The following is a 22,951-nucleotide window of genomic DNA, read 5'->3' as shown; positions in this document are numbered from 1 at the left end:
CTTTCATAGAAAGGTCAGGAAATTACTTCACTATTTATAGATGAGAAACACGTGGTTTTACTTATAAATACACCCAACGTAAAGAAGGTCAATAAACAAGACAAACACAATATATATTATTATTTATTGATAAGAGAACAATACAATGAGAAATCCTATAACAATTAAATACCAGATCAGAAATGTTGAACAGTGATATCCCTGGTTGATCCACAGTATTGTCGTCTTACCTGGACTCACACTTCCGGTAAAATCGTAATTTCGGTTATAAGAATAGTCTGGTTATTTGCATAATTTTTACTGGCAAATAGGCTATTCAACTAAGCGGAATCCACTGTAGTTTAAACCATGTTGGAGTTACTGCCCCTTTTCAAAGTTTTTTTTGCTATTTTGAATGTTATTTCTTTCAAAAATCTTCTCCTCTGACACCACTTGACCAATTGGAATAAAACATGGTATGAATGTTCCTTAGGGTATCCTACAAATAACTGGTGTGGGGATTTTTGATCCTTTGAAAAGCATTGCCACCATCACTAAAAATAGAACATAGGGGTCAGACTATGTGTTTTTTGCATATGTCTCCAAAATCGTTAGGTTTAGCATAATTATTTCAATTGCTGAAACGATCCTTATTATAAGGCCTTCAAAAGTCTTCAGGGATCAAAGTTGTCAGGCGACTCCTTGTAAGAGATTGCCCTTGAAAGATGAAATGCCTTGTTTTTTCTACAGTTTTCAGCCAATATCCTGAAAACTATAATAGATATAAAGAAACTTTCAATTGCTGAAATGGTCCTTAAGATAGTCCTACTAAAGTCTTGTTGAGTCAAAATTGTTGGACAACTCCTTGTTAAATTTATTGCTCTTGAAAGACAAACTTAAACAAGGTGAGCGATTCAGGCTCCTTGAAGCCTCTAGTTTCCAATTATTGAAAGTTATGGTAGGATAAGCATAAAAATCATTGTATTTCAATTCATAATTGTATGTTTCAGCATTGTTAAAGCTTGTTTGAGATCTTGATCATATTAAATGCAGTGTTTGAAACACATATAATTTCTACTGGTTGATCAAAACTACTCGAACTTCATCATTCATTAGAGGCTACAGGGTATATTGTGGAATACAAATGTAGATCAAATTGATTCTAAGATATTAACTCCTTTACAGTTTCTTTCCCCATGCCTAGAATTGCCCTTTGAAAAATTCAAAATGTTGCATGAAAAATAAGATGTCAAAAGACAACATAATATTAGAGAAAGTAAAGCTTTATCTCAGCTATATTCAAGGAATGCAAGCATAACTAAGCTAGTAGGTAAGACATCTTCAATGAGATTGTTTAAAACGTAGTTTCTACTTGTTCTTTTTGGTCCAAATTTTCTCAAACCAGATGTCGCCCCTCTCCCCCAAAATTAAAGAAACTTGATGATAGCTCTTCTTGTATCGATACAAGTTATTCATCAACAATTGATGTCTGTGTGATTGACCAGCATAAGTTTTATCTAGCCAAGTGTGAATAAATATGTTTTACTGGTATGTATTGCAAGGATGGCTATTTATGTAAACTCTGTAAATTGTTTTCTTCATGGCTGTGCAAAGTTCTTTGTATCAAAAGGACAGAAAGACAGGGAAAACTGACCTAAATTATACCCCTGGCAAACAAGGTTTTTTGAGGGGATATAAGTTTCACCCTGTCTTTCCATCTTTCTGCAACTATTTTCTAAGCAGCTTGCAGCATTGTTATGATACTTTGTGGGATGTAAATATAACCACAAGGAGATGTGCATACTGTTAGAAATTTAAGTTTGGCAAGTATTGTAGAAATGATGGCATTTTTCAGCAATATTTGTTCTGATGCATTGTCTGCAACTCCTCCTCAACACATTGCAGATTTGTTGTGAAACTTGGTTGTATGTTAAATTACCATATTTGGATGTGCATATTGTCACTAATTTATGCTTGGGCAAAAATTGTAGAAATGGCGGCTGTTTAATTTAGGCACTTTTCAGCAAAACTTAACAACTCTCAGGGTTGTAATGAAACTTAATGTAATGTTAGATTACCAAAGAGATGTGTGCATATTGTCATGAATATGTTTTTAAAGTAAATTTGCAATTGTTATTAGTAATTGTGTTAAAAACATAGTTGGGTGTTCTAGAATGGCAGCAAAATAGTGTGTCAAAAGTGCTTAGTCTATCCCCATAAAGATTGTCTTCAATATGAACCGCGTGTCCACATTGGTCCCCAAAGATACATGCTTCAACAGGTTGTGGGTGCTGTGGTATTAGTCGTGTTAGGGGCAATTTCTAGTTGTTTTTAGTAAAAACAAATCATGAGAATAATCTTCAATTGTAACTTATCTTGAAATTGTTTTTATTTTAGATATATTTTTCTCAATTTAATAAAAAAAAGTGATGAGTTTTCCCAATTGTACATGAGGTGACTTCTTTAAAAAAAAAAAAAAAGGCTGCAAAATCACTTCAATAATGTTAAATTCAGAAAATGAGACAAAATATGTGTGTAACATACAAGTATATTGTGTATACTGGCACAGTCTGCGTCAATGAATATTCCAGTGTAATTCAGTGAGAGGACTCATTGTTTATAAAGCTAGGCAGCCCTATACATGGTATGAAAAATATCTAACTCTAGTGAATAATTGAAGCTGTATAGAAATGCTCAACACTGAACTTTCATAGAAAACAATAATTCTAAACTGCTTAAACTATTAGATTGACTACCAAGGATAACTCCTAACAATTGTGTTGATCAAGGCAAAACAATCAGTACAATTAATTATAGCTTTTTTACAACCTCTTTCAAACTAAACAAAGAGAAATAATTTCAGTTTTAAAGTAAGAATTAGATTCTAAGATTTTCTGTAATTTGACTATTTATATGCCCGTCAAAGACAGGACGTATTATGGTATACCGTTGTCCGTCCGTTGTCCACACTTCGGACAATAACTCTGAAACACCTTCCTCAACTTTTATGAAACTTTGATGAATTGTTCATATCTATTGACATAAGTTCCCTTTCAATTTGTATAAATTTAAGATTTTTCGTTTCCGTGTTATAAATTTTTATACTTAAAAAAAAAGGGAGATTTTCAAGTTTTCGCACAATTACTCAAAAACACTTTCCTAAACTTTTATGAAACTTTGATGAATTGTTCATATCTATTGAAGTAAGCTTCCTTCCAATTTGTATAAATGTCAGATTTTACGTTTCAGTGTTATGAAGTTTTACTCTGTAAAAAAGTCAGAATTGCCAAGGAAATTTTATTCCTTGAAAAATCGTTTAAAACAGACCATTTGTTATGATGATCGACTAATAAATATAAAAGGTACTTGGTAACCTTGTCAGGAAAGTGTGTTTTGGACAAGATAGAAATGTATGAGGGAAAAATCAAGACTGCAAACTTAGTCAAAATTGAGGTAGCCTTGATAGTGCCAAATTTTTTGTCCATTTTTTATTTACTTTTTTTTGGGGGTACCTCAAAAAGCAGAAAGACACTTGTAGAAGCCGAAAGAGACTCATTTTTTTTAATTGTGGTATTTAGACCAAGAAAATAATTATAAATGGCCAAAATTAATTGTAATGTTAACCTGATTTTTTTCAAAATGTATTTAACCTCAAAGAGTCTTATTTTAATTGTGCTAGAGTGAACCTGGTGACTTTTCTAACGTATTATAAAAACATTTTTTGGATTGCCAGTGAAATTTGAATATTAAATTTTGAGTAGAAGTTATAAAAACATAAAATTCAATCCATCCAGTGAAATATATTGTTTTCATTAGAATTGAAACAAAATTAGATAAAATATAATCTAATTACGTTAAAACATTTTAATTAGCATCCTTAAGAAAACAAATAGTGATTTGATTAATTACATTGCCTTGAAGAACCAATTATTGCATAATTAAAATTTTATTTGCTTTGCCTAAAAATTTTTAATGAATAATAGCCTATTATTAATCATTTTTAACATTTTAAAGAATTTCTTTGATATAGTAATTAAAATAATGTTCTTTTGAAAACAAATCTAGAGCATCAATCAGGGTATTAGCAAAACCGATTGCTTTGTTGACTATACACAATTTATTTTGTGTTCAGTAGCTTGTACAATTAGTAAAACATTGTAAAATGTAATACATTTCCTAAATATTGGCAAAAAATACAAAAACAGTCTATTATTAGGTGTATTTCTGCTTTTTTCACCTGTCTTTCGGCTTTTACCGGTGTCTTTTGGCTAATGACACTGTCTTTCTGCTTTTCGAGGTACTGTTTTCTTGGGTGGGGTGGGAAGGGTATTCACAGTATTTCTAGTCTAGTTGATCATATAAATTCATTAAAAGCATAAAGACAAGTTAAAAGGGCAACGGGCTTATCATGTGCTTAAAGCACAGCTCTTTATTGTAAGATGATCTGTTTGCTTGCACAATCACTTCGGTTTGTTGTCATTTATTTTTATACCCCCTGTAAACAAAGTTCGGATTCTTGTCTGGGCCTTAACTTCTTTGTTCTATCACATTTATGTAGGCATACTATATTTGACACATAGGTGCATTACCATCATACATTCATGACCGTTGCCTTCAAAGTCAAAACTGTAGGTTTTTATATGACCACAAACAATTGGTATGGCCCTGTCATCATCATCTGTAGACACTTGGTTTTCATGCCTTAACTTCAGTGTGGGAAACCACAGCTCACCAGCTCACCAAATACGAGTAGATGTGTAATTTGGCAAGTTCTCATCAGCTTACACTCATCAACTTGGCGACTGTCATTTGATTGGCGAGTTCCAAGGAAAGGTAACCAGCCAACAGGTTATTTATTTAGACATCCCTTAACATCATACATTAAAAATATGTTTCCTACATATTAAGAAGTTTAGCTTGAATATGTCAAGTGAATTTTGCACAATTTTATTGACTTCTAAAGCATTGTTTACGATTTGCCATTTTAATTTCTGGTAAATGGGATGTGCCAAAACCTACACGACAGTCCCAATCTTGTATTAGTAGTCAAACGAAATTATCTTGGTAATTTATGAAATATTACCTTGCAAATTAGTTGTTTATTGTCAAAATAAAAATGAACAAGAAGCAAATGGTAAACATTTTCTTGTTTCATTATGATGAATCTGTTGAAATATAATTTTATTTTTAAAATATGAGTTCAGAAATGGAGTATTTTAAGTATTTGAAAAACTTCAACAGGAGGGAATATTAAAAAATGGGACTAGTTTTTGATAAATTTAGCAACAAATGAAAAGATAGTTGAAGAAAGAAAACAGAAAGGCAGAAAATAGTCAAATCCAAGAGAAAACAGATGATAGTACAGACACCCCCCCCCAAATTGGCTAGTTGAATTTCTATTTGGCTAGCAAGATCAATATTCCACTAGCCAGTATGGCATGATGGGAAAAAAATGGTTTCCCACACTGAACTTGAGAACTAGTTTGTTGATCTTTATAAAATTTAAAAACAAGATTCCAAACTGTAGCCAGAAGGTTGGTATTGATTTTGGGGTTATGGTCCCAACCGTTTCAGAACAACGGTCCAAAGAGGGCCTAAAACAAGCATTGCTTGGAATTTACATGTAACTACTGTTTTCCTACTCACAGTATTGGTAGTTCGGTAAATCATTGTACAGCCACAAAAACAATTGGTGATCATATTATATTATGTTGCTGTTGGCCTTGTCTGTGACAGCGTTGTGAGGAGACATTTGATGTCCACATAATAAATTGAGTATAAGCATGTAGCACCCCAAAGTACTTTAACCCTACCACATTTTTTGTGCCTGTCCCAAGTGTGTAATTACTAGCCTCTGTATGTCTTGTTTCGTTTTCATCTTTAGTTTATTCTTATGTAACTTGATCATATTGGAGCAACTCCTTTGCTGTACTTGAGTTTAATGATGTTTTGGGGCCAGCTGCGGCCTGCCCTGTGGTGTGAGGGTTCCCTCGTGCTTTATTGAAGACCAATGGGTGGCCTTGAACTGACATTTTCATCTTGGTGGGGTTGTTGTCTTCTTGGCATATTCACAATACACGTTCTCATTATATTATTTTCTGGCTGATAGGGGTAAAAAATGTACACTTTATTCATCTTAGAAAATACCTATATTTATTTGTAGATAGTAATGAATATGTGTGAAGTAATTTTAACTTAACAACTTAACATCTATTCAGTAGAATATACTGGCACTAAAAGGTCTGTTTTGTCAGAGAACTATGCTGTGTTTAAAGTAATCAAAATCAAAACAAGAGGCTCCCAGGAGCCTGAATTGCTCACCTGGTTCAATTTTGTCTTTCAAGGGCAATAAATTTTGACTCAAGAAAACTTTGATAGGACTTATCATAAGGATCATTTCAGCAAATGAAGTTTCTATCTATCATAGTTTTCAAGACATTGGCTGAAAACTAAAAAAAAAAAAACCTCTCATTTTCCTCTTTCAAGGGCAATAACTCTTATAAGGAGTCATGTGATAACTTTTATGCCTGAATACTTTTGTAGTCCTAAAAATAAGGATCATTTCAGCTACTGAAAGAATTTGGCTAAACCTAACGGTTTTGGTTATGTATGCGAAAAAATACTGTCTGACCTCTATGTTCTAATTTTAGTAATGAAGGATTTGTTTTTCGACGAAACAAAAATTCCCACATCAGTTATTTGCAGAATACCCCTGAAAACATTAGTACCAAGTTTTGTTTCAATTGGTAAAGTAGTGTTAGAGAAAATTTTTGAAAGAAATAACATTAAAAATAACAAAAAAACGTTGAAAAAGGGCAATATCTCCAATATTGCTTAGTGGATTAAAATGATAGATCTCGTCATGCTTAACACTTACCATTGTCAGAATTTAGCTAAATGGATTTGGAGATATATGCGAAAAACTACTGTCTGAATCCTATGTTCTATTTTCAGTAACGACAGCCATGTTTTTCGACAGATCAAAAATCCCCACATCAGGTCTATGCAGGATACCCCAATGAACATTCATACCAAGTTTGGTTCCAATTGGTCGGGTAGTTTCAGAGGAGAAGAGTTTTGAAAAATTGTTAACGATGACGGAAGCCAAGTGATGGCAATAGCTCTTTTGGCCTTTGGCCAGGTGAACTAATAAAGGGTTGTTTAAGCTTTGATATAGACAAGTGTCCATACTACATTTATGATACAGACAAGTGTCCATACTACCATCAATGATACAGACAAGTGTCCATACTACCATCTATGATGCAGACAAGTGTCCATACTACCATAGTTTGCTCCATCTTGGGGTCTGACATCTGGAATCACATTAGGCTAGGTCGCAGGGAATATGTTTTTGTATACAAGTACATCACTTGCTTTAAGGTTATAACATTTATATTTGATATTCTATTTAATAGGAAAGTAACAGTATCTGATACTTTACTGAGATGTCTAAAGAAAGGCAGTGGAGATGAACAATCATTAGCAGCTAGGTGTTTAAGTATATTGTGTGTTCAGCTTGGCAGTGATATTGAGGAAGATTTCAAAGATGTCCACACTTTACTTATAACTATTTTATCAGACAATACTGCTCCGGTAAAGGCTAGAGCAGAGGTAATTATGACAATATCTTGAACATTTGATGATGATGATTTATACAACTCTCAAGCTGTGCAAAATTTAATATTACAGATATTTAGTAGAGTGTAGATAAAAAGCATTGTTTTAGTTCACCAATGTTTAGAATTTATGATATTGTAAAGTATGAAGTACCAGGTGAAGAACACCACCAGCAATATTAGATCATTACTAAATAATACATGTTAATTGTAGGTCATACATGTATATTCAATTATTTAACTTTAAACCAACCTTTATTAAATAATTTAATCAAATGATATAAAAATAAATAGAAAAAAATGTACACACCAAACCTGCTTTTATTGCCTCTTAAAATTAACAACAAACATTAAATTTTACGACTTTTGGCTGTGATGTCGATATAGCATTCTGCATTTGAATTCATGTGATTGGTTTGCACATGATAAGGGTTGGACTTACTTAATTTTACAGTGTGCATCAACCTTAGCCATTAGTAACTTTTTATCCTGTTCAGATATATCTGTAAGTATCAGTAATGCATTACTTCAAACAACTAAACACCTGCTTGAGTTAAATTTTACATATCCCAGGCAACAGGTCAGTCAGTGGAACACTTTTTTACCTATGGTTGAGGACTGGTCATGTAGAACTTCAAAAAGATTTGTTTTTACTTTTCTGCACTTTTAAAAGTAAAATTTTACTACCTATATAGGAACTCATATTTCTTAAAGAAGATTTATAACATTACTTTGCTTGTCATTGACAGATGTACAATCTATCTCTGCCTGTCTGTCAGATCCATTCATACTGGATAGTGAATGTTTATTTAAACGGAACCGTATTTTTAGCTCACCTAGACCTTGGGTCCAAATGAGCTTAAACCATCACTTTGTGTCTGTTGTCCATATACTTCCCACATATTGCTCAACTACATGAAAATCCTATGGAAAATTTAACCAAATTTGACAGAAATTATGTACGGATGAGCTTCCACAAAAGATCCAAATTCAGGATCCAGGATTTGAGTTTAGGGGGGCGTTAATTGAATTAAATGCTGTGCAAAGCAAGGCAAAACATATTATGGGGTGAAACTTGTGGTGAAAAATTTTTTTCTTACCGATTTTGGGGTGTATGCCTGGTATGCCAGTCCTTGGATCCGCGCCTGACATTTTGTCATCTATGGTGATATGAATGCTTTTACAGATAGTAGAAAACACCATGGTAGCCCTAGAGAGTATTTTTAAAGGAAGTTACAGAAAAGGAGATAAATCTATACCAAACCACCCACCACAGATCAGTAAACTACATGCTTGTGCCTTATCAGCCTGGAGTCTATTGATATCTTTAGCACCTTCATATTCTGTACAAAAGAAAATAGAAACGTGAGTACCTGAATCACAGTTTATTAATTAGATAGTCTTTCCCTTTTCTTTTGGGAAATTGAATCATATACATTATGTTATCTCTGGTTTTAAAAAGAAAATGTATTTTTTTTATTAAGATATTTACCAATCATATCAATTATTTACCAAAATGATTAAGTCAAGTTTGCATATTTCTTTCCTATTAACAATTCTCAGTGATAAAAATTGTTCATTTTTTAATAATTGCTGAATAAAACTCCTCAGGAAAACATAGGTGATGCACATAATTCACACATAACAATTGTGTATATCTTGTGCGTGAGATATTTACATCAGTTAGTTTTTTTCCAGGTCCAAATGTGTCATTATTGATATAGTCAAAACTTCGGCTATAATTGTTTGATTTACTTAAAATGGAATGTGTATGTTTTTTGGTCGATTCTGTCAAATTTTGCTATTTGAAAGACAAAAACATTGAGAATTTAAATTACTTCTTACCTCACCTGGCTGAAGGCCATGTGAGCTATTGCCATCACTTGGCGTCCGTCGTCGTCGTTAACAACTTTTCAAAACTCTTCTCCTCTGACACCACCTGACCATTTGGAACCAAACTTGGTATGAATGTTCCTTGGAGTATCGTGCATAGAACTGTAGTGGGGATTTTTGATCGGTTGAAAAACATGGCAGCCTTTACTAAAAATAGAACATAGGGGTCAGACAGTAGTTTTTTTGCATATATCTCCAAAACTGTTAGGTTTAGCCAAATTCTTTCAATGACAAGTTTTTTTTATGAGCAACTCGGCAGGTGTTTCTATAAAAGCAGAGGACGCTTACTCTACCGGTGCACCTGGTCCATGCTCCCAGTTTTTAGTGGAGTCCGAGTTGCTCATTTGCTTTTGTTACTTTTTATGTATGATTTTAGTTACTTAATGTTCTTTGTTGTGTATGTCTGTTTTCCATGTCTGGTCTTTGTCCCTGGATTACATTCTTTTGATTACCGCTGTAACCTTGGTTCCCTTGATTACTCTTTCAATAGCTGAAATGATCCTTATTTTTAGAACTACAAAAGTCTTCAGGCATAAAATTTGTCAGTTGCCTTCTTATAAGAGTTATTGCCCTTGACAGGGGAAAATGACAGGTTTTTTTTAAAAAGTTTTCAGCCAATGTCTTGAAAACTATGATAGATTTAGACTTTAATTTACTGAAATGGTCCTTATGATAGGTCCTATCAAAGTATTCTTGAGTCAAAATTGTTGGACAACTTCTTGTTTAATTTATTGCCCTTGAAAGGCAAAATTGAACCAAGTGAGCGATTCAGGCTCCTAGGAGCCTCTTGTTTTTCATGGGGAACATTGGAACACTGTTCTTCTATTCTTTCAGGCACTTGACTCGGTTATCTGATTTGTTGGAGAGTGCTGATGTTGAGTTGAGGATTGTTGCTGGAGAAACTATAGCCTTATTGTATGAATTAGCTAGAGAAAATGACGAGGTATGATGGGTAGGGTTAATTAGGTTTGTCTATGATATTTAGCTGGATCTACCATGTTATCTTATCATCTTTTACACTGACTGCAATTTCAATGTGTTGTTCCTATTTACAAAGCACAACACAGATATCTAAGCTGGTGACTGAACTATGAACTGCTGTACAAGTTAGGGAAAAGATCTCCTTGAATCAACTTATCAGATATCAAAGTAAAGATATGGGGAAATGTTCATTATACTACAACCCCAGTAGTTCAATACTGATTATATAAATACAACAAGGGGAACAGTCTTTGTCTTCAACACTGAGTTAAGACTTACAATAAGCAAACCTTTTGGTCCTCATGGAAAGTTAACAAAATAGTACATATTACCAAACAACACCCATAAAGACAAGTATTATATACACACAGGAACAAAACAGGAATTCTCGTGCTTGATAAACTATAGACAGAATATAGTACATGTAGTTACAAAGTTGAGACTGAATTATCACCGCAAACCCTTAATCATGTTTATGGATAAATGTGATGGTTTGTAAAAAATTCAGTTGTGATTTAATTTTGTATATTGGCAGCATTACTTAGATTAGACTTGTTCATACTACCACTGCTATGATAATACATGTTTCAGACTGACATGTATAATGACTCTTTGTTGTAGTTCTGTAATTCCTACATAATTGGTTAAAGATTTTCTCTATGTAATCATTGTGTTGTTTCAGGACTTTGAAGGAGATGATATGTGCACTTTATGTTTAGCCCTGAAAAATTTAGCCACTGACTCACATAAGTACAGAGCTAAGAAAGATAGAAAAATGCAGAGGTCAAGCTTTAGAGATGTTTTAAGAGCCATTGAGGTAATGACCAAGGTTTTGGGTTTTTGATCCTTCATAATCGAAATATTTTATGTCACCAGCCCATGCCTGGAATGTTTCTTACTATTTCTGAACTCTACATAGAACTAAAGTCCAAATCAAATGTAAAACCTTTTATAGCATTCAATACATGATTTATAATAAGTAAATATGTTTCTGGCAATTATTCAGCTTACTATTAAGTATCTATTATTTCTGTAAAGTAAAATTAAGATCTAGTCTTCAAATCTACTGAAGATTTGAGGGAATCCTTTTTGGCCTTCAAATATAATTAGTAATTAAATTCATTAAGGGAATTTACTTCTTGCAGTAATGTGTCAAGAAACATTTAATGTGTTAAGCTTGTTCTATTTAGCAAACTTATCAGTCGAAATCTTCATCCTATCATTGATATTTTATGTTAACAAACAGGAGGTGAAGAGAAGTGATTTTAACCAAGTAAATTTGGCAGGAAAATTCAAATTGATTAAAAATGTCTAGTTTTTGGAAAATCTTATGTTCATCAAGGAAATTATTTTCTTAAGGTGAAATTGGTTTTATTGGGGTATAATTGCAGTGTTGGATAAATACTCTGGTAAAATTGTTTTTACATGTAAAGGCAAATGAACTTATGGACAGGTTTAAAATTTGGGAAAAAGATGAAATGGAACTAATTTTGTAAATATGTGTGAAGTTGGGTGCTGTTTGATTACAGTTAATACTTCAGAAATGCCATTAATTTTCTACATATAAGGGAAAAAACAGATCTAAATAATATGGGAAATGCAGAGTTTTATTTTACATCAGTAATATTTGAAAGTTTGTTCACGCCACAATTTTTGCTAGAATCAAAAGCCTCTAGTACTAACAGCTGTTAGATTGTGCTAGATGTAATTACCTAATGTTTTATAATTAATTACACCATTCCTTGGTTATATTACCAACTTTAGAACTTAGCAAGATTATTGGTAACAATTGAATGCGGCATTATAAGGACTTCTGGTGACCTTAATCCACGCATTTGCTTTAAGGGTCGCTTCTTTAATAACAAATCTGATTGCAAAGCGAAAGTGGTTATTCACCGGCAAGGAAGACCAACAGTCTCAAGCCGTAAAGGAAAAAACTTCGAATATTATGCAAGGATCCTTTTGAAATTAACGTATTGTGATATAATGTGGCTCAAATATGGTCATTATTATTGGAAAATTAATCAAGAAATAGATTTAGTGAAATGAAAAGAAGACACGTACTTACCTGTGTAGTTGTTGTTATTTTTTTACCAAGGTTTAAGTATTTTTAACCCAGGTGAATTTCTTGTTGCCAATCTTCGGAAGTAATGGCGGAAAATAATTAGATCAGAGCTATCCATCTTCTCTGATTAAAAAAATGTTGTTTTCACAATATTCTATAGGTATTATAGGCATCCATTGCTTCATTTGCATTACTACAAACTTATTTCATTGAATGAACAAAATTCAGTAGAACCAAAACTGAAGAAATTTAACAGTTGATGCTGCTTTAAATGTTATTAGTGATAATGTCATTTGATTTTTTAATAGTATTTAAATTTATATTGCAGTTATGCCCCTTTGACCTGTAAAAATATATGATATAGATATGACACAAAATTTTTCATATTATGTTATGTTACCAACATTATTTAGGAAACTAAATAATTTGTATTGGTGAGTAAAGGCTCAATTTCATGATCAAAATTTATCAATTTTTTTTCAAAAGTTTTTGATGGAAACTATGGTCAAAGAAAACCTTGTCAACAGGGAATGAAAACAAAATAAAGCAAAATGTGACCAAAAAAAAAACCTACAAAAACCAAAAATACAACCCACCAAAACTGCTATTATGGGCCACATATATCAGTAGATAGTATAGTGCTTGTGGTAGCTTATTGCAAACAGTAAAGTGAATTATCACCTTTTAATAATGAAATGCAGTAACTTGATGCCACTTAATATTTCTGAAACATTTTTTTTTGTCTTGCAGGAAGGAGATATACCTGAACTCGCTATAAGATTTGGGAAAGAATGTGTAGAAATTGATAGTTGGTCACGGAGAAAACAGTATGACAGTTTATGTCAAACTTTAGGTTCAGGTGTTAATCAACATTTACAGGTAATCAGTTATTTGTCAATCTTTAGACTCAGGTGGTAACATTTACAGGTTAACAGATAATACCCTGCTTTAGACTTGGGTGGTAATATCTACAGATAAACAGATAATGCCCTTCTTTCGACTCAGGTGGTAACATCAACAGGTAAACAGATAATGCCCTGCTTTAGACTCGGGTGGTAACATCTACAGGTAAACTGATGATGCCCTGCTTTTAGACTCAGGTGGTAACATCTACAGGTAAACAAATAATGCCCTGCTGTAGACTTTGTGATAACATCTATAGGTAAACAGATAATGGGAATAATGAATTTGTAAACGATAGCCAGGTTTAAAAGGTAAATGGAACTAAATACAAATAAAATATGAAAATAACGTAAAAACAAACTGATAAATGTGAGTCCAAATTTTCGTCCTTATGACTCCGGTGGTAACATCTACAGGTAAACAGATAATACCCTGCTTTAGACTTGGGTGGTAACGTCTACAGATAAACAGATAATTTCTTAAAAATGAGATGTTAATATCAACAGGTAAACAAAGTGAATGGATCTCTATGAAGTTTAGTACCACAAAAGGAAGTTTTGATGGATTTAAAAGATTACAATCCTAATCTGTTAAGAATTAGGGGTAAAAAGGTGATAAGAAACTAACATTTTCTTTATATAAACTTATTTTTTCTTTTGCCAAGTTGCCAGTATAACTTCCTTTGACCACCTTTCTGATCTATCTTCAGTCAAACATTTAATCACAATCTTAAATCCGAGCTGTATCAAGTTTGAATGTTGTGTCTATCTGACTGTTCAGGGGTCATGTTTTACTGTGTTTAGCTCACCTGGCCAAAGGCCATGTGAGCTATTGCCATCACTTGGCGTCCATTGCCACCGTTACTTAAAATAGAATATAAGGGTCAGTCAGTATTTTTTCACATGTATTTCCAAAACCATTATGCTAAGGCAAAATTCTGACTGGGTAAAAGTGTTCAGCATGATGAGCTTTATCTGTGGTCTAATTTTCATTTTAATCTGTTAATTCATGTTGGAGTTATTGCCCTTTTTCGACATTTTTTTTGCTATTTTTAATGTTATTTCTTTCAAAAATCTTCTCCTCTGACACCACTTGACCAATTGGAATAAAACTTGGTATGAATGTTCCTTAGGGTATCCTACAAATAACTGATGTGGGGATTTTTGATCCTTTGAAAAGCATTATCACCATCACTAAAAATAGAACATAGGGGTCAGGCTGTGTGTTTTTTGCATGTCTCCAAAACCATTAGGTTTTACAAAATTATTTTAATTGCTGAAATGACCCTTATTATAAGGCCTTCAAAAGTCTTCAGGGATCAAAGTTGTCAGGTGACTCCTTGTAAGAGTTATTGCCCTTGAAAGATGAAAAAATGACTTTTTCTTTTTTTTCTTTTTTTCTTTTTTTTTTTTAAAGTTTTCAGCCAATGTCTTGAAAACTATAATAGATAAAAAGAAACTTTCAATTGCTGAAATGATCCTTATGATAGTCCTACCAAAGTCTTCTTGAGTCAAAATTGTTGGACAACTTCTTGTTAAATTTATTGCCCCTGAAAGACAAACTTTAACAAGGTGAGCGATTCAGGCTCCTAGGAGCCTCTTGTTAATAATACATTATGTTCAAATGCTTTAATGTATATTATTTGTAGAATAGTAATTTTCCTACCTTAATCACTTTAATAACATATGTAGTAAAAAATCAGGAAAAGGAGGGTCTTTTTTTCATTGCACATTTAAAAAGTACATTTAGTGCTGTGCAAAGCATTTTATTTATTTAATAAAAGTCATCTGTTTTTAGAACGACACTCACTTTTTGATCTTACCGGTAATACATAGTATCTTAATTATTTCTTGACAGGACAACATAGTAGTAAGAGAAGTATTTGATTTGGGATCTCCTATTCCTGTGGGAAATGTATCCAGTCAAAAAGTTTCTAAGTGGGAAAGGGTGAGTAGAAATCCTGCCTCTTAGTATAAGCTTGAATTGTTAGGTGGATGAAAAAAATGAAAGATATATAAATTTAAAAACAACAGAAGAAAAAGGAACAAAGATAAGTAAATTCATAGTCAACATTTTATATATTTATTCAGATTCACTTATTTGGTGGGATATTGGAACCCCCTTTGCCGTCTGTATTTATCTTGTCTTCCAATTGGTGGATTGATTCCTAAAATTAATGTATGGCTTTGCATGTATGTAGCTATGTAGATGGGAGTAAAATTGTGAATGATTATGGTTGCTGTCCATTATCAACTTTTTGTTTTTTTGGGACTTTATTTTTCAGTATGTAATGATGGAGAAAATTTTCATCACAAATATCCTAGCTTCCACTGGACAGATTATTTGAAATAAGCAATTTCAACCAGTACCAACTTCCTGTACAATATGGGGTATACCTAGCATGACAACATTTGTCACTTCTTGTCTTCTTGATAAGCCAGTTTTTTATATTTTTATACTTAGCAATGAAAAGTGGTAATGAGGTATCTAAAAGAACAAAGTATCAAGCGCAATCAGAATTATAGTGATTGGAAAGTGTGCTGGCTACCACCAAAAGATGGAAAACAAAGGTAGCAACAACCTTTAGAGAGTTGTTAAGGCTTGAGAGTAAAGAAATGTAATATAATATTTATTATTTCTTTTGTACTTTTACAGACACATTATAATGCTGCCCTGTTTAAAGCTCGAACAAAAGCTCGTTCTAAACACAGAGACAAAAGATCAGTTGTTATGAATGGTGGTGATTAATGGCCATATAATCCAGCAACTCTAACCTAAATGTGTGTCTCTTGTTGTGTGTGATGAAAATACTGTATTAGTACTGGGACAAACCAAAAAAATGTATTAGTACATGTGTGACATTTATAGGACATGATGAAAATACTGTTTGAAGTGCTATATCTCATTGTAAATAACCAATTAATTTATAGAATAGAATCGTATTGGTTTCATTCCATTGATATATTTTAATTTGGCCACAGTTTTTTAATTTTTTGGTTTACGGATCTGCTGACCTGATTTTTGCAGCGAGGAGAAAAAAATAAAATTGGAATTTCAGTTTTCCAATTATTATTTTTACTGCTACTGACTACAAAAAAATGGCAAGTGCAAAATTGTAACATCTACTTTTGAAAACAAAGTTACGGACCACGTCTGACAACTTGACAAAGTAAAGACTTAAGTTAGTGAGAAGATCAAACAAGAAATGGCAGCATAAATTTCAATACTTCAATAAAATAGTTTTTAAGGGTTTTGGTAGTTTGGGAAACAAGTTAACACTAATTAGAGGTGATAAAATCAAAATACCTTTAATTGAAAAGAATGTAAACAGTTCCTGTAAATGATTTAAGAGTTTAATAACCTTATGGGTTTGTTTTTATTCTTAACAAGTAGTTAAATAAAGGGGAGATAATTAGTGGGAAAATCAAAGCAATGATGTTTTGTGTAGAAATAAGCAAGAGAGCTTATAAAACAATTGAGAACATAATTTGTTGTCTTCTTTTTTTTTTTCAGAGGACCATTTCACCCTCCATTATTATTGAAATTTTATAAACATTTAAAGCAATTTTTAAATCCCTGGATAATTTTAAAGGGAAATCATAGTGAAAAAAAAAAGTTTCATTGTCTTCAAATTAATGACAAATTACTAGAATTTAATGTATTTTTAGGTGTAAAAATCATAAGTCAATTTAAATTTATTTAAAAGTTTTTAAAAAGGTTATGTAATCTCTCAGTGTAATTCTGAAATGAAAAAAAGAAAAATGTTTAAAATTTTTTTTTTTTTTTTTTTTCATTTTCATGAAATCTGTTTACTCAATTTGCTGTCCCTGAGTTCTACCTGTACTTTGTAGGTATTTTTTTCTATATTAACTTTTCACTAAGCCTTCTGTTACACACTTCGATACACCAAAACATTGTTCAATGATAAATTAAACAGTACACGTTTTTGACCAACCCTGTTTTAAAACTAGGATTTCCACTTTGATTTTAACTTAACTTTCACCACCTTTATTTTAAGCTACTAACTATACAAAAAATAGAGGAAATTAACATAGTTTAAGTATTGCACATTTAATTTATTGGTCTTAGAATGAGAATTTGTTTATAAATGACGTGAAGGTACATACAGCAGATTAGAATCCCACTCCTAAACTATGTCAGTTTAGATAATGAAATCTTTGAAAATAAAAAAAAAAGTTTTTAATTTAAAATATAAAAAGTAGATTTGCATTTCTGATAAATTTAATAAATTAAAAGAACTGTTGCCTTATAGATTTTGTTGATATGTAACCTTGCTTTGAGTTGACTCTTTTAAAATGTCATCAAGTTCTGTGTGTAACAATAAATAGCTTAATTAGTTTACCTATAAGATAATTGTAAATTGTGCTTCTCCACAGGATATAAACAGTTTTGTTGCCTGTATACTTAAGGAAATGCTTGTTTCCTTATGATTAGAAGATATATTCAGTATTGAAGGAGAGTTGTAAGGTGGATTTGTCATTGATGAAATACTTCCATAAAAGTGTCTACCGTACAGTGATTGGGATTTGAATTTGAGAATTGAAATGAAAACCATTTTTTATGAAATTAAGAATTTCAATGGGCCATTAACTTTTTGTTGATATTTCTGGTTTTAATGAGACATTTCCAGTTGGAATGTGATAAATGAAGCATGACCCCTCTAATCCCAATCACTGTCACATTTTGAGTGAAACAGTGTAGTTACATAGTTACTTTAGAAGTAATTTACATGTGTATTTGATTGATTTATGTAATATTTTGTGAAAAATGATTTTGAATTTTGTTTTGATTTAAAACTATTAGTTGAGTGTGATGTTGAATATCTAATGACAGGTTTAAAACACAAGACTGAATGGAAGCACCAATATATTTGTGTTCTCAGACACAAGTTATTGTATTTTTGTTGATTATGAATTGATTATCCTGTTTGTTGTATATATTTTTCATTTAAAGGTACTAATGGTTGTATTTTTTTGAAGCAGATATTTGAATTTTTGTTAACTTTTTTCAGTTGAGTGGTGCTTTTGCAACAAGCTGCATTTCTTTTTCACTAAAAATTAATATGTATTCAGTTTTCAAATAAGTATTTAACTTATTATTAAGTTAACAAGCAAACCTTCATGCAATCTCTGTTTTTTCATGTTTTTTTTTATGATTGTTTTGAATGTAGTGATAAATTATTTGACATTTGTATTATTAAATTATCTCCTAAATTGTATTTTAAGGAACAAAATAAAATCAATATTAAGTGAATGAAGTAACAAAAATGATGCCTGTGTTGATTATTCTGTATATTTAGTTCAGCTTTTACCTTTTTCTCCCTATTTTTGGTCTTGTTAATGTCTGACATTTTTAAGTGTATATTCACATTAAGTTCACCAATATAAGGGAAGTCCCCATAATTAAGTCTCCAGTCCACCAATATAAGGGAAGGGCCGATAATTAAGTCTTCAGTCCACCAATATAATGGAAGGCCCATGATTGGGTCTTCAGTCCACCAATATAAGGGAAGTCCCCATGATTAAGTCTTCAGTCCACCAATATAAGGGAAGGGCCCATGATTAAGTCTCCAGTCCACCAATATAATGGAAGGGCCCATGATTGAGTCTTCAGTCCACCAATATAAGGGAAGTCCCCATGATTTGATTTTATTGTTCATTTATTAATTGTTTTGCTGCTATTCAAGCTGACATGATTGTAAATTATTGTGCATTTAATCAAATCATATTTCCCCATAAACAATGTTTATAGAAATTACCTCATCCATTTTGATTGTCCATTCATGGATGTACAACTTCTGATCTGGTCAATGGATTTTAAACATGACTTCATTTGAAGGTTAAGGGAGACAATCCAATGAAAGGTTTTTCATGTTGATAAGATTAGCTCCTTTAAACTGTTTAATGTATTCTGACGACTTGATTGTTTAGTTTCCATTTGATTTGTTCAAATAAACTTGCATTTTTTCTCCAAATTTAATTAACAGACCTTAATGTTAATTGTTTTCTGTTTTATTTTCAAAACAAAAATATGAAGTACCAGTAAGTTAACTTAAAAATTATAATTACTTGTAAATGTTGTAAATGCTTCTTAACTAATGAAGGTGTTCATTGTTGAATTCCTACCTCATTATACATAAAAGTACAGATTATTAAGTTCACATTAAGGTTAATTGTTTTCATCAAAATAGTCATCAAAGCTATGTTGTTAGTGTAAACACAGCTGCATGAAGGTGTTTTTGTTTAGGAATTCATGCCCCTGTAGATTAGCTGTGTGGTATAATGCTGTATTACACTAATATAGACTCCCTGATTATTGCAGGGACTTTATATTACACTAATTTACACTCCTTGATTATTGATATGTTTTTCTTGTTACTTTCTGCTACTATTATTAAACTAATTATTGCTTGAATTAAAACTGGATTGTTGTTGCAAAAATATGGAATTTAGAACATAAACGAAAATGATATTGCTTAAATAAAAAAGGTACCATTTGGTCAGGAATAACAGAATTCTATGATAAACTGGATGCAGGCAATAACTTCTGCATGAAAAAAGTATTTTTGTACACTTTGTGCATTTTAAATGCAGTCAGTCAGTTCATTAAAGACTCCTTTTCTTAACATATTATTTTTTAAGCCTGTCTTGATGAAAATATTATGGTTTACCACTGTAAACAACTCCAAAACTCTTCGGTGGATTTTGATATTTTATATACCCCATTCAGCAATGGAGAGGATATAACATTTTTGATGTGCCTGTCTTTCTGTCAGTTCTACTTCGCAAGAGGTCCTAAATACTGTGAACCCTAGTACATCAACTGGAAATATAACATCAGAACTTCCATGGATCCAAGTAAGACATGTGCAAGGAAATGGGCTAGAAAAGAAAACAAGACAAGTTTGATTACCCCTTCTAATTGGATAACTTTCATTAAGCCTTAATACTCTTCTGAATTTGATGCCTTAGAACACAAATTGGTTCAAAAACCAACTATTTTTAACAACCCACAGGTCTAGTGGACAAATTCTTCATAGACAATGCTGCTAACAGCATAATATTTTTGTGCAATAGACACTACATTGACTATTTGATAAAGGAAATGGATATTAACAGTTCACTTGGCAATCTAACATACTCGCTGCTAATATACCCAAAGAAAATATGTGCGAACATCCTATAGTATATCTATAGGTTAAGTTAATATGACTCTCCCTATTGTTTATAGCATACAGAAACTTCACAAAGATATATTGCTGGGTCTGCCCAATGCCAAATGCACGACTTGACCCCTTTCAAAACTCCTTAAGATCTGACTTACGGCAGTCAAATGATCTGCTACAGATGAAAAAAAGAGAAGCCAATAGCCCATTCCTTAAAGCTTGGTTTCCGTTTTATAGATGTTGTATTATCTCTGAATAATCCTAGTTGAATGAGCAAGTCATTTAAGACAATTTAAACGACGGTAGGTGTCAATAAAGTAGAAAATATTTTCATTCAAATTTTAACGGTATGTTATTTGTGTGACGCCGAGTATAAAATGAAATCAGAAGAGAAGCAGGTTTAAAGTGTAAAGTTAAAACCCCCAAAATCAATATATACCATACTGACATAGAATATTGTGGAACAATATCATAAATATCCATATGCTTTTATTGGAGTTATTTATACTACACTTTTATACTCGGCGTCACATAAATAACATACTGTTAAAATTTGAATAAAAATATTTTCTACGACTTAATTGACACCTACCGTGGTTTAAATTGTCTTAAATGACTTGCTCATTCGTTTAGCCAATCGGCTTCTCCCTAAACAAGTCGCTTATTAGCTTAAATCATGCGTAACAAATCCTTACGGGGAAAATCCTAATACTAATATCCGCCATGTTGGTTTCTACGGGACGATTTGTTTATCCCGTCGAACTCCGGTGACAATCGTCTGCTTGATCAACTTCTCGGTATTGGTCTCACTAACCACTTCTAACGTTTCCATTACTTTACATGTTAAAAAAGTAATTTTCAAAGTCTCACTGTGAATTCCCAGGACAAATGAAATCTTAAAGCTGCATACCGTTGCGAAGCTTGGAAAATAAGGCTTCCAAAATCATTATGCTAATGGTACGATCATAGTAGAAATTTTTCACAAAATTTACTTGAATAAATAATACTGAAAATCCACATTTTTACCTGTTCTGCTAACTGACAGCATGGAGGCAAATTACTCACACATGTAAACAATATTCATACACTTTTGTAGTTAATTACATATATGATTTTAAAGTACACATTCTCAGCTTTATTTTGACTACTTTTAATCATAATACACACAAATAATGCACTTACAATGCATATGTCTAGGTTCAGTGTGTTTTTGGTACTACATAGGGGGGTGGGGGGGGGGTGGCCATTTGACCCGGAAGTGGTTAGTGAGACCTTAAAAACATTTTATGAGTTTTTATGTTTTTCTTTTTTTACATTTTATGAAAGCTTGTGGTATTGTGAGTCTAATAAGACCAAAACTATCAAAATCAGACATAGGACTACAAAGAAATGGTCATTTTTATATCATGCCCCTCAGTGATATTTTCCCTAAATTACTAAAAAATTACAATTTTAACTAACTTGTCACACCAAATTGATACCTATGATAATTCAAGAAGTTGTAATAGTAAACATCAATTGTCATTATGAAAAAAGAACAGATTTCAACAATTTATATCATACCTATTTCATTACTGTGTGATTCTTAGTCTGTGCTGTGTGACTATTTGAGTACTTTGAATATCCCAAGCAGTGACGTTGTGTATTTCATGGATGACGTCAAATTATGAGTCACTGTTACTGATAAAAATCTTGTTGCTATGTTGTTTTTTAAAATACCTTGCACAATGCACCTCTTAAAATATAGCCAGATTACCAATATCACTATACTGATTTTATGGGAAAATGGAAATAATGATCAGGAAAGGCAATTTTCCTTAAATTATGCATTTCTCTGAAATATGCCATAATTTAATTTATGGTCTCACTAACCACTTCTAACGTTTCCATTACTTTACATGTTAAAAAAGTAATTTTCAAAGTCTCACTGTGAATTCCCAGGACAAATGACATCTTAAAGCTGCATACCGTTGCGAAGCTTGGAAAATAAGGCTTCCAAAATCATTATGCTAATGGTACGATCATAGTAGAAATTCTTCACAAAATTTACTTGAATAAATAATACTGAAAATCCACATTTTTACCTGTTCTGCTAACTGACAGCATGGAGGCAAATTACTCACACTTGTAAACAATATTCATACACTTTTGTAGTTATAACATATATGATTTTAAAGTACACATTCTCAGCTTTATTTTGACTACTTTTAATCATAATACACACAAATAATGCACTTACAATGCATATGTCTAGGTTCAGTGTGTTTTTGGTACTACGGGGGGGGGGGTGGCCATTTGACCCGGAAGTGGTTAGTGAGACCATTG

At 32.2% G+C, this 22,951-nt stretch overlaps 1 protein-coding gene and 1 long non-coding RNA gene across 3 annotated transcripts in view; one reads left to right on the top strand and one right to left on the bottom strand.

Annotated features, from left to right (window-relative positions):
• Positions 1–20,086, top strand: part of LOC148626765 (interferon-related developmental regulator 2-like) — a 28,480-nt gene extending 8,394 nt beyond the window's left edge. For both annotated transcript variants that reach the window (XM_088586079.1, XM_088586071.1), the window contains 8 exons: positions 7,398–7,593; positions 8,053–8,103; positions 8,785–8,963; positions 10,326–10,434; positions 11,155–11,289; positions 13,288–13,416; positions 15,298–15,387; positions 16,096–20,086. In XM_088586079.1, the coding sequence (XP_088442205.1) occupies positions 7,398–7,593; positions 8,053–8,103; positions 8,785–8,963; positions 10,326–10,434; positions 11,155–11,289; positions 13,288–13,416; positions 15,298–15,387; positions 16,096–16,188 (982 nt within the window). In that variant the 3' untranslated portion in view covers positions 16,189–20,086. The remainder of the gene's footprint in view (positions 1–7,397; positions 7,594–8,052; positions 8,104–8,784; positions 8,964–10,325; positions 10,435–11,154; positions 11,290–13,287; positions 13,417–15,297; positions 15,388–16,095) is intronic.
• On the bottom strand, positions 19,634–21,869 carry LOC148626764 (uncharacterized). Its single transcript, XR_015923346.1, has 2 exons — positions 21,322–21,869; positions 19,634–20,342 (listed from the first exon to the last, which is right to left on the bottom strand). It is a non-coding gene; the product is annotated as an uncharacterized LOC148626764 (long non-coding RNA).
• Between the last annotated feature and the right edge of the window lie 1,082 nt (positions 21,870–22,951).

Source organism: Perna viridis, chromosome 1 (assembly GCF_037379345.1).
Source record: "Perna viridis isolate PV_CMFRI_1.1 ecotype Kerala chromosome 1, ASM3737934v1, whole genome shotgun sequence".
Classification (NCBI taxonomy): Eukaryota; Metazoa; Mollusca; class Bivalvia; order Mytilida; family Mytilidae; genus Perna; species Perna viridis.
The sequence above is the reverse complement of the archived record's forward strand: the minus strand, read 5'-3'. Positions and strand labels throughout refer to the sequence as shown.